Genomic DNA, 13,011 nt, shown 5'->3' on the forward strand with positions numbered 1-13,011 from the left:
TGACTTTTAAGGAGAAATTTGGACCTTATCCTGAAGACAGGAGAGAGCTATTGATAGTTTCAGGCAAAAGAATTACATGATCAAATTCTAGAAAGATCACTCTGCTTGGAGGTGGTATAGAGATTGAAGGGTGGAAGGGGCAGGAAATAAGACTAGAGACAGATTAAGTAGTAATCGGCTAACTAGTAATCCTGGTGAGCACCCATGGGCTGAGCTGAGCCATGGCAGTGAAGATGGGAAGAGGTGAATGTACGGGCAGAAGCCTCCCAGGCTGACTCAGGAGCACCTGATGTTTGGTTGACGGTGCAGAGAACAGAAAAAGACGAGTCAATGACTCAAGTTTCTGGTGTGGCCAACCGGATGGATGCCGGTCCAGTTTATGGAGATAGGGACCAGGGAGGAAAGTACAGATTTAGAGAGGAGGAAGAATTGGGATTTTTTTAACTTCTTGAGTTTTGAGTTGCCGGCGCCGAAGATAAAAGGGGACATGGACCTGGAACTCAGAAAGGGTTTGTACTGTATGTGGAGAACTCAAGACACTAGCCCTGAAGAGCAAAGACATTGATGAGGCCTGCCACGAAGGAAGAATTCCTTGTACATGATACTAGACACAGCTCTTTTTTTAAGAAGTAGCGGTAAAGCAATTCACACATTAAATGCTTGGGAGCCTTTTGCCTTAATGCAATGCAGGTATCAGAATGTCTGTTCCTGAATTTGTGAAATTATGCTTTCTAAGATTTGTGCTCAAGGGACCTCCCCAGTGAGCAAGATCTGTTGGCCTGTTTCTGTCTTGGCAACACGTGAGAACAAAATATCATTCTCAGAAATTATTATGCTACAGAAACATCATTTGGCAAACATTTACTTGGTGCCAGCTCTGTCCAGGCATGGCACTAGGCCCTAGGAATAGAGAGATGAGTAAGAAATAACACGTGTCGTGAAGATTGGGGAAACTGGCAGGCTCCTTGCACCAGGACAAGAGCTGGGAGCAAGGCAGGGCTGCAACTTGGAGGGCCCCACCAGAAGCACTTAACCCAGCCTGGGCCACTTATGGTAGACAATTTCCTGTGCTGTTTGCACAGGCGACTCTTGTCCGCCTGGGATGCCTTCCCTCCCAGGCCCCTTTCCTTTGCCTAGCCCGTTTGTCTTCTGTGATCACCCTCAAGATCCATAGCAGGCCTGGACTAAGTTAGAAAAAGTTGATCAAATGTCTCTCCAAACATGTAATCTTATGTGACAGTAGGAATGCCAGCAGTATATATGCTAGAGTATATAAGAATTGTATTGTGCTGAAGGGAAGATGAATATGCATTCTTTTAAAAATATCAGGATGTTTAAATATTTAGTGGGGCTTCCCAGGTGGTGCTAGTGGTAAAGAACCTACATGCCAATACAGGAGATGCGAGTTTGATCCCTGGGTTGGGAAGATCCCCTAGAGAAAAAAAATGGCAACCTACTCTAGTATTCTTGCCTGGATTTAATTTAAATCACATTTTAATTTAAATTAAAAATTCTTCCTAGAGTCTATAAGGTATGATTTTTGACAGTAGCAGAAATCTCATGAGCAGCATATGGATTCAGAGACACCAAAGGTAGCTGTTGAGCAGTTAGTGAATTTTTTGGCAGTGTTTCCAGATATGGAAGTAGTGTATATACTCCTTAACGGTCCCCCATATATATCACACATCAGTGCAAACGCCCTTCCCCTTTTGGTGTGAGGATAGCAGTTGGGGTGCTACCTTTTGGCCAGTTACCTGGAGCCTGGACCCGTGCTGCGACCTTGTCATCAGTCGTCTCCTCTCATCCCCATGGCAACACTGAGCATGTGGGAAACCAAGGCATAAGAAGGTCACAAGGCCAGTAGACAGCCTAGCAAGGGAGGATCCCAGGCAGCGTCACCATCAGAACCCAGGGCTTTAGCCTCCACTGGACTTTGCGAATTGGGTTGGGATTTTTTCTTTACCCCACATTCTCTCTATAGGCTCTTAAAGGAAGATCTGTCTGGAAGCAGAACTGTGAAGTCATATAAATCATTGCAGATGGTGACTGCAGCCATGAAATTAAAAGACTCTTGCTCCTTGGAAGAAAAGCTATGACCAACCTAGACAGCATATTAAAAAGAAGAGACATTACTTTGCCAACAAAGATCCATCTACTCAACGCTTTGGTTTTTCCAGTAGTCATGGATGGATGTGAGAGTTGGACTATAAAGAAAGCTGAGCGCCGAAGCATTGATGCTTTTGAACTGTGGTGTTGGAGAAGACTTGAGAGTCCCTTGGACTGCAAGGAGATCCAACCAGTCCATTCTAAAAGAGATCAGTCCTGAATATTCATTGGAAGGGACTGATGCTGAAGCTGAAACTCCAGTACTTTGGCCACTGATGTGAAGAACTGACTCATTTGAAAGACCCTGATGCTGGGAAAGATTGAAGGTGGGAGGAGAAGGGGATGACAGAGGATGAGATTGTTGGATGGCATCACCGACTCAATGGACATGAGTTTGAGTAAGCTCCGGGAGTTGGTGATGGACAGGGAGGCCTGGCGTGCTGCAGTCCATGGGGTCGCAAAGAGTCAGACACAACTGAGCGACTGAACTGAACTGCATTTTGGTCTTCCCTGATGGCTCAGTGATAAAGAACCTTGCCTGCCAGTGCAGGAGATGCAGGTTCAATCCCTGGGTCAGAAAGAACCTCTGGAGAAGAAAATGGCAACCCACTCCAGTATTCTTGCCTGGAGATGGACAGAGGAACCTGGCGGGCTACAGACCAGAGGGTCACAGAGTCAGATACTACTTAGCGACTTAACACACAGACATGTACTGCATTTGCCGCTGTTTCATTTAACAGATATTATTCATTCAGCAGCCACAAATCTTGTGTCAGAGACAAGAATAAACAGATTATGTCAGTATAACATCATAAATTCTGAGAAAAACCTGGAAACATGAAAGAAGAGGAAGAACACCAAATGCACGTGGGGCCTTCAGGGAGTGGGGCTGAGCGTGAGCTGTGGAGATGAGGCAGGAAGCAGGTGCTGGCAAGCTCCTTTTGCCTGGAGCATCTTGGGGAAGACAGAGTGTAGGGAACGTGCCCAGGGTGAGTTCCTCCAGGAAGTGGGATGGAAGGGCAGTGCTCCCCCAGGTGTGCTCCATCCACCACAGGGCAGACCCCAAGGGCTGCTAAAAAACCCCGGGTCCTGCACCTGGTACTGAGTTATCACACCTTTGGGTGAAGCCCAGAGATCTGCCTTTCACAGACTTCCCGGGTTATCCTCAAGCCTGCTCACGTGTGCTACATTGAGATGTCACAGGAACAAGGTCATAAAGGTTTGGGAGCTGAGTTTTCAACTGTTGGCCTTGGGGAGTCTTTGAAGGAATTCGAGCAGGGAGCCATCTGCCTTTGAGATGGATTTAAGTAGGGTGAAGACTGGAGGCGTGGTCTGTGGAGATGACAAAAACTCAGTCAAGGGCGGGGGTAGTAGTAAAGCAAGGGATAAAATGAGCAGAAGTGGATGAACTGGAAGTGGGGGCTGAAAGGCAGATGCAGACCTAAGACGTGTGTCTGATGCTCTGATGCCCCTGAATCACATTAGCAGAAAGGTTCATTCATTCCCAGAATATGGGTGATTTATTTCAAACATAGTGAACAAGCAATCTTTCCAGGTCTCTCGTTCTTACCAATACAATGGGAGTGAGGAAGTGGAAAACGAGACGAGACCGTCACAGAACGCCGCAGTCTGGGTCTCCACCATTGAGTGAATTCACCTACTTTGCCTATTTTTTGTTGTTTTGTTTTAAATACAGGGCAGCTTTTTTTTGGTGGGGGGGGGGGCGCTGCTCTGGGTCTTTGGTGCTGTGTGTGCGCTTTCTCTAGTTGTGGAAAGCAGAAGCTTCTCATTGCGGTGCCTTCTCTTGTTGCGGCTCCATGGTTCTAGAGTTCCGGGGCTTCAGTTGTTGTGGCACATGGGCTTAGTGGCCCCTCAGCATGTGGGGTCTTCCCGGGCCAGGGATTGAACCCATGTCTCCTGCATTTTCAGGGAAATTCTTAACCACTGGACCACCAGGGAAGTTCCCTTTGCCTGTTTTTGAACCTTGATTTCCCATCACTCTGCCAACAGTGCTTCTTACAGAACTCTGTCCGTGAGTAAAAAAAAACCTAGTGAAACATCAGTAACATTTTACTTTTCCAACTCTAGACTTGTCCGCAATCAGAAGATGATGGATTGCAAGGGGAAATGCATAACTGTGTAAATTGTTAGAAAGAAAATTGTAGTGAGGAGTGTCTAACCAAGATCGAAGCTGTTTTGAAGCACCCTTAACATACCAGTGAGCCTCAGTCATGACAGAGGTATGTTAGATGCTCACACATTTAGCCCTGAAGGGGAAGAGGAAATGTGAGTCTAACCCTTCCCTCCCCCTGCCACACACACAAGCGTAGAGTTGATGGGAGGTAACCTGTACTCATAGGAAGTAGTTAAATAAGAGCACAGAGTAATTCGTTCAGTCAGCTGTTAGCACTCTGCCTCCATTCCATACAGGTTTTGAAGTAGATTAAAATCTCCAAGTGGTTAGTCTTACAGGTATCAAAGGAAATAAATTGACTGTTCATAAAGCAGTTGCAAAGACTTTTTACTTGGCCTCATATCTTAGTAGTATTTTGTTGTATTTTTGTTTAATGTTACTGTATACATTTGACAGTGAAAGCACTTTTCAAAATTATGCTATTCTTGAAACTGAAACATTCGCTCAGTCCTGTCCTACTCTTTGTGACCCCATGGACTGTAGCCCACCAGTCTCCTCTGTTCATGGGATTCTCCAGGCAAGAATACTGGAGTGGGTAGCCATTCCCTTCTCCAGGGAAGCTCCCCGACCCAAGGGTCGAACGCGGGGCGCCCTCATTGCAGGTAGATTCTTTACTACCAGAGCCACCAGGGAAGCCATTCTTCTTACTCCTCACTAAATTAGAATAACCTTCAACTCATTGTTGGAATTATTAAAATGCGGTTTTAAAGTGAGCAGTCAGTAATGTTTAGCTCTATAAATGAAAACAAGGGGAAGAAGAGCTTGTTTAAAGGTTTTCCCTTTCTTTTGCTTTGGAATCTTCAGTAATGCATTCACTTTGTGGCATGGAAGTTCAGTCACTAAACTTTATTGTTTAGAAGTTTTCTTTAAATTAAAGTTGCTATATTTGTAATCGTACGGGGCCGCTGCTGTATTCAGTGCCCAGTAATAAGACTTTAAAGGTATTTCCAGGGAAGTATAGGCATCAGCCAACAAAATAAAGAAAACAAGTCTTAGATATAGCCCATAGAGTGTCTATGTAAACATATATGTATAGGAATGCTGGCCCTAAAGGAAGGCCCAGTAAGGAGAAAAGGGGGAGAAATTAGGCAGCGTGAATAAAGAGGTAGGGATTCTTGGTGTAACTGGTGTGCCTCGTGCCAGATGGAACTGGTCTGGCGTGATTTGTAAGGGATTTGAGCCTTGAGCAACATATCGTTGTTGCTCTTTAGTCACTAAGTCACATCCGACTCTTCTGCGACCCCATGGACTGTAGCCCACCAGTCTCCTCTGTCCATGGGATTCTCCAGGCAAGAATACTGGAGTGGGTTGCCATTCCTTTCTCCAGGGATCTTCCAGACCCAGGGATCAAACCCACATCTCCTCCACTGCAGGCAGATTCTTCACCGCTGAACCACAGAGAAGCCCTGAGCAACATTTTAAACGGACACAAAGGCATGATTTGTCACAGAGGCAAACAGAGATTTTTGCCAGTTGGAGAAAGAAAAGCGTATCTGATGATTCACAGCCTGAAGAGAAAGAAGAACTGCTTAAAGGCAGTGAGAATCACCAGTGTTCATTATCTGTGTGCAGTTCTGCCCTGTGGCTTGCTGGAGTGATCTTTCATGGCTTTATTAATCATCTAATGATCTGTGTTCATGTCCCCTAATGAGTTCCATTGTCAATAAAACCTGAAACAAGGCTCTTTCGCGGGCAGACTCATCACTTTCACCCTCATCCTACCACAAGAAGCAATGATCCAGAAAGTTAGTAAATTTGGGGAGGGCAGTCATGGTGTTGCCCTGAAATTCCTCAAAAATTAACGCTGCCGATTTGTAGAAAAAAATAAAAACACTAGGAAAGTAGGAGGCTGGAACTGCTGGATAGATCCCTGCTATCAGATTCAGACTCCAGAGCTTCATTTCCTTTTGAGAAATCTTACAAATGTTAGTACAAAAAAATGCACTCAAGCCCCTTCTGTATCTCACACTACCCCGTGACATATTTGATCTAAGTGTTTTGCTTTGCAGTGGTGTAGAGCACAGCTGAGTCATGGTGGGAGAGAAAGGAGAGCAATTAGATAAGGGGGAGTGCTGCCTGTTAAAGGAGCCTGAAAGCACTAATCAGGTGTTATGCAACACAAAAGTGGAAAGTGTTTCAGAGTTCTGAGGAAGTTAGTAACATGAGCAAGACAACATGTGAGGAGAGTGATTTTAGCTGCCATGCACAGCGTGGACTGCAAGCAGCAGAAGTTGGGACGGGAACATCAGGACGTGAATAAGTCAGTACAGACATAAAGGACTGGGTCCTTGAAATTTATAGAGCAGAACTCACCATGTATACAAGTGGTTGTGTAGAAGGGAGTTCAGGCTCTGAGGATCTGAGCAGAGTTAGCAGCGAGCACAAGAAGAACATAAACGATGATGGAGACACTTTGGGGAGGAGCTTTCAATTGATGGACATTCAAGGAGGAACGAAACAGACAGATGATTTCTCTTAAGAATGGCACTTTGAAGCCTTGTGCATTTAAGAGCTTCCAAGGAAACGACAGCGTGAGAATCAAAGATTTGTGTTGTCATTTGTAACAAAGTCATTAGGAAAATGAATAGAGCGGAGGTTGAGAAATTTATTAGGAAGTGTCGGAAATAATGACCCGTGTTTGGGAAGCAAGGAATTATTTTTTACTAAGATAAGATAGTGAACAAGATTTGGTTATGGTTATAGCTAACATCTCTATTTGCATAATTCCACTGTCAGAAATCACATTAGCAAATCTGTTTTGTTTTTTATTTTAATTTTTATTTTCTTTAACACCAAAAACATTGTGTACTGGGGTATAGCCAGTTAACAATGTTGTGGTAGTTTCAGGTGAACAGTGAAGTGACTCAGCCATACATAGACATGTATCCATTCTCCCCCAAACCCCTCTCCCATCCAGGGATGGCATGTAGCATTGAGCAGAGTTCCATGTGCTAGACGATAGGTCTTTGTTGGTTATCCATTTTAAATATAGCAGTGTGTACATGACCTTCCCAAGGTCCCTAACGACACCTTCCCCCGGCAACCATAAGTTCATTTTTCTGTCTGTAACTCTCTTTCTGTTTTGTAGATACATTCAGTTGTATCATTTCTTCTTAGATTCTACATATATGATATTTCATACGATATTTCTCCTCTGACTGACTTCACTCATATTTTTATTCTATTAAGAGACTAGTCATCAAAATATCTAGATGATTAGCTATACCCTAGTCATAGATCTCATTAGCTCATTAACTTTACATGCTGCCTGGTGTCTTTAACTAACTCCACAGAATGAAATTAATACCCATGATTTTCTTTGCCAGATGCTTAGAAAAAGGCATCTTTCATTTTTTCTCTATTTGAAACATGACTTTTGTCTATGGATTTATTTATAATTATCAGCTGGGAAAACTACATTTAGTATGAAATACTCAAACAGAAAAATAAATCTGCTTCAGTTCAGTTCAGTTACTCAGTCGTGTCCGACTCTTTGCAACCCCATGAATTGCAGCACGCCAGGCCTCCCTGTCCATCACCAACTCCCAGAGTTCACTCAAACTCATGTCCGTTGAATCAGTGATGCCATCCAGCCATCTCATCCTCTGTTGTCCCCTTCTCCTCCTGCCCCCAGTTCCTGTCAGCATCAGGGTCTTTTCCAATGAGTCAACTCTTCACATGAGGTGGCCAAAGTACTGGAGTTTCCGCTTTAGCATCAGTCCTTCCAAAGAACACCCAGGACTGATCTCCTTTAGAATGGACTGGTTGGATCTCCTTGCAGTCCAGGGGACTCTCAAGTCTTCTCCAACACCACAGTTCAAAAGCATCAATTCTTCAGCACTCAGCTTTCTTCACAGTCCAACTCTCAAATCCATACATGACCACTGGAAAAACCATAGCCTTGACTAGACGGACCTTTGTTGGCAAAGTAATGTCTCTGCTTTTGAATTTGCTATCTAGGTTGGTCATAACTTTCATTCCAAGGAGTAACTGTCTTTTAACTTCATGGCTGCAATCACCATCTACAGTGATTATGGAGCCCCCAAAAAATAAAGTCTGACACTGTTTCCACTGTTTCCCCATCTACTTCCTATGAAGTGATGGAACTAGATGCCATGATCTTCATTTTCTGAATGTTGAGCTTTAAGCCAACTTTTTCACTCTCCTCTTTCACTTTCATCAAGAGGCTGTTTAGCTCCTTTTCACTTTCTGCCATAAGGGTGGTATCATCTGCATATCTGAGGTTATTGATATTTCTCCAGGCAATCTTGATTCCAGCTTGTGCTTCTTCCAGCCCAGCGTTTCTCATGATGTACTCTGCATAGAAGTTAAATAAGCAGGGTGACAATATACAGCCTTGACATACTCCTTTTCCTATTTGGAACCAGTCTGTTGTCCATGCCCAGTTCTAACTGTTGCTTCCTGACCTGCATATAGGTTTCTCAAGAGGCAGGTCAGGTGGTCTGGTATTCCCATCTCTTTCAGAATTCTCCACAGTTTATTGTGATCCACACAGTCAAAGGCTTTGGCATAGTTAATAAAGCAGTAATAGTTGTTTTTCTGGAACTCTCTTGCTTTTTCGATGACCCAGCGGATGTTGGCAATTTGATCTCTGGTTCCTCTGCCTTTTCTAAAGCCAGCTTGAACATCAGGAAGTTCACGGTTCACGTATTGCTGAAGCCTGGCTTGGAGAATTTTGAGCATTACTTTACTAGCGTGTGAGATGAGTGCGATCATGCAGTAGTTTGAGTGTTCTTTGGCATTGCCTTTCTTTGGGATTGGAATGAAAACGGACCTTTTCCAGTCCTGTGGCCATTGCTAAGTTTTCCAAATCTGTTGGCATATTGAGTGCAGCACTTTCACAGCATCATCTTTCAGGATTTGAAATAGCTCAACTGGAATTCCATCACCTCCACTAGCTTTGTTCATAGTGATGCTTTCTAAGGCCCACTTGACTTCACATTCCAGGATGTCTGGCTCTGGGTGAGTGATCACACCATTATGATTATCTGGGTCATGAAGATCTTTTTTGTACAGTTCTTCTGTGTATTCTTGCCACTCTTCTGCTTATACCTTTATAAATCCAGTGAAGTAAACCAAGGATTCAAGAAAAAGTTCTTTTAAATAATGTACTGGTGGCTAATTATAGGCTTCCCAGGTGGCTCAGTGGTAAAGAATCCACCTGCCAATGCGGGAGACACAGATTCAATCCTGTCAGATAGATCCCCTGGAAAAGGAAATGGCAGGCCACTCCAATATTCCTGCCTGGGAAATCCCATGGACAGAGGAGCCTGGTCGGCTACAGTCCGTGGGATTGCAAAGAGTTGGACATGACTGAGCACTCACACTGCTGCTGCTAAGTCGCTTCAGTCGTGTCCGACTCTGTGTGACCCCAGAGACGGCAGCCCACCAGGCTCCCCCGTCCCTGGGATTCTCCAGGCAAGAACACTGGAGTGTGTTGCTATTTCCTGCTCCAGTGCATTAAAGTGAAAAGTGAAAGTGAAGTCACTCAGTCATGTCCGACTCTTAGCGACCCCATGGACTGCGGAGCCTACCAGGAGTGGGTTGCCATTGCCTACTGGAGTGGGTTGCCATTGCCTTCTCACACTAATAACTAATTAACATACATGTTTCAGGTATTTTTCCTGATTAAATTTATGGTTATATTTGGAAGTTTTTTTGGTTTTTTTTTTTAAACTTTACAATATTGTATTGGTTTTGCCATATATCAAAATGAATCTGCCACAGGTATACATGTGTTCCCCATCCTGAACCCTCCTCCCTCCTCCCTCCCCATACCATCCCTCTGGGTCGTCCCAGTGCACCAGCCCCAAGCATCCAGTATCATGCATCGAACCTGGACTGGCGACTCATTTCATATATGATATTATACATATTTCAATGCCATTCTCCCAAATCATCCCACCCTCTCCCTCTCCCACAGAGTCCAAAAGACTGTTCTATACATCAGTGTCTCTTTTGCTGTCTCGTATACAGGGTTATTGTTACCATCTTTCTAAATTCCATATATATACGTTAGTATACTGTATTGGTGTTTTTCTTTCTGGCTTACTTCACTCTGTATAATAGGCTCCAGTTTCATCCACCTCATTAGAACTGATTCAAATGTATTCTTTTTAATGGCTGAGTAATACTCCATTGTGTATATGTACCACAGCTTTCTTATCCATTCATCTGCTGATGGACATCTAGGTTGCTTCCATGTCCTGGCTATTATAAACAGTGCTGCGATGAACATTGGGGTACACGTGTCTCTTTCTCTTCTGGTTTCCTCAGTGTGTATGCCCAGCAGTGGGATTGCTGGATCATAAGGCAATTCTATTTCCAGTTTTTTAAGGAATCTCCACACTGTTCTCCATAGTGGCTGTACTAGTTTGCATTCCCACCAACAGTGTAAGAGGGTTCCCTTTTCTCCACACCCTCTCCAGCATTTATTGCTTGTAGCCTTTTGGATCGCAGCCATTCTGACTGGCATGAAATGGTACCTCAGAGTGGTTTTGATTTGCGTTTCTCTGATAATGAGTGATGAGCATCTTTTCATGTGTTTGTTAGCCATCTGTATGTCTTCTTTGGAGAAATGTCTATTTAGTTCTTTGGCCCATTTTTTGATTGGGTCATTTATTTTTCTGGAGTTGAGCTGTAGGAGTTGCTTGTATATTTTTGAGATTAGTTGTTTGTCAGTTGCTTCATTTGCTATTATTTTCTCCCATTCTGAAGGCTGTCTTTTCACCTTGCTAATAGTTTCCTTTGTTGTGCAGAAGCTTTTAAGTTTAATTAGGTCCCATTTGTTTATTTTTGCTTTTATTTCCAATATTCTGGGATGTGGGTCATAGAGGATCCTGCTGTGATGTATGTCGGAGAGTGTTTTGCCTATGTTCTCCTCTAGGAGTTTTATAGTTTCTGGTCTTACGTTTAGATCTTTAATCCATTTTGAGTTTAAAATGTGACCTGCGTTACAAAAAATAAGTATACAAAATAAGGAAAAGAAGCACATGACCTACATGAAGATACATGTCTTAATAATTAAAAATGTGGAAACTCTGCAGTGTATAATTTCAGGCCCCAGCCTTATCGTCCAGGGTTTACCTGTAGAAGGACATCAGTAGGCATGTTCCCCGTGTGCAGTAGGGAGGACAGAGAACGGAGAGTGAGTGAGGAATCCCGAGCAGAGCACTCAAGCTCAGCTGAGGATCCAAACCCAGAGAGTGCTAGAGGCTCGTTTTGTGTTAATCGTGTTCCGTGATACCACCTCGGGCTTCGCAGCTGTCTCTAGTGGTAAAGAATATGCCTGCCAGTTCAGGTAACAAAAGAGACATGGGTTCAATACCTGGGTCAGGAAGATCCCCTGGAGGAAGAAATGGCAGCCCACTCCAGTGTTCAGTCCATGGGGTTGCAGAAGAGTTGCAAACAGCTAAGCGTGTGCACAGCACACGGTGATAACAGCTACATCTTTTCTTTCTCTGGCCCCCACTCTTAACTCATTGTGGATTTGTTTTGTTTGATCGCCTCTCTTAACTTGTAATAGAAAATCCACCTGGTCTTCAAGAGCTGAGGTGTCCAGGGGTCCAGTCCAAGCTTCCTGCATAGCCTTAGCAAGTCCCTGCTTGAAAGGGCCTTCTCTTCAGCTGAATCTGACCCACCAGCTGAGAAATCACAGCTCCTGCTAGAAAGCAGGCAGGTGTGGAGGTGCTTACTGAGGTGCAAGGGTCACTGTGGAGCAGTCTGGTTTTTCCGTTGAGAAGAAACTAGTTACTGCTTCTAGTGTGTCAGTGGTTTTTCTTAATGCTCATAAAACAGGATGATATGAAAAGAAAAATATTCTTAATTAAACTATGATCATTTCTTAAGTGAATCAAAATATAAAGTTGTTTATATCATAAACTCTTCAAAGATAATTTATTCTTTCAACATTACGGGTTACATTGAATCACCCTTTATAATTTTGTCTCTATGAGGACTCTGAATTAGCCAGAGATGTGAAAGTTTAAGCTTTTCAAGTCATAGGAATTAAGGAGGGATATCTTTGTAGGAAAAAAAATGAAATTTTTAGGCAAATTGAGATGTTTATGGTTTCTGCACTAAATAGGTATAAGGACCTTTAGGAATTTAAGGTAGTCTGTGCAAAACTAGATTTTCTCATGACATTTTCAGGATTTTTTTCCTCCCAATTTTTCTGTTCCTCTTTTCTCCCATATGTTGCATCTCTGATTAGTGTGAATTCTCATTTAAATTCTAAATAATCTTTAGAAGTCTGAATCAATAAACACTGAACCAATGAGCTGTAAAAGTCTTACTTTTCCTCATAGTTAAGCACAAATCTAAAGCAAGCTAGAACCATTTTCAGTAAGAACTCTGAGGGTTGTACCTGGAATGAAATGTTTACTTATCCTACACACGTGGAAAGAAAATGATCTTCATGAGCAGGTCTCTTTTAGACTTTAGAGGACTATTTGATGCTTATTAATATATACAGTGGGCTTCCCCCATGGCTCAGCTGGTAAAGAATCAGCCTGCAGTGCAGGAGACACAGGAGACATGGGTTTGATCCCTGGGTCGGGAATATTTCCCCAGAGGAGGAGATGGCAACCCACTCCAGTATTCTTGCCTGGAGAATCCCATGGACAGGGAAGCCTGGTGGGTGGCAGTCCATGGGGTCATACAGAGTCAGACACAACTGAAGCGACTTAGCA

At 43.5% G+C, this 13,011-nt stretch overlaps 1 protein-coding gene across 10 annotated transcripts in view; it reads left to right on the forward strand.

Annotated features, from left to right (window-relative positions):
• The window catches only part of JPH1 (junctophilin 1), a 106,494-nt gene that overhangs the window by 17,365 nt on the left and 76,118 nt on the right, over window positions 1-13,011 (forward strand). The window contains exons 3-4 of one of the 10 annotated variants that reach the window (XR_015140698.1): window positions 4,036-4,138; window positions 5,674-5,981. The exons of 5 other annotated variants lie outside the window; for them this stretch is intronic. Coding sequence is in view for 4 of the 5 variants with exons in the window: in XM_086336436.1 (XP_086192562.1) it covers window positions 5,628-5,898 (271 nt within the window). In the remaining variant the exon portion in view is untranslated. Of the gene's footprint in view, window positions 1-1,981; window positions 2,953-4,035; window positions 4,611-5,627; window positions 5,982-13,011 lie in introns of those variants that run through there. 4 more of the 10 variants (XM_086336436.1, XM_086336439.1, XM_086336438.1 and 1 more) reach the window with 4 other exon arrangements.

Source organism: Bos grunniens, chromosome 14 (genome assembly GCF_055505025.1).
Source record: "Bos grunniens cultivar Pamir isolate PY7600 chromosome 14, Bosgru_T2T1.0, whole genome shotgun sequence".
Classification (NCBI taxonomy): Eukaryota; Metazoa; Chordata; class Mammalia; order Artiodactyla; family Bovidae; genus Bos; species Bos grunniens.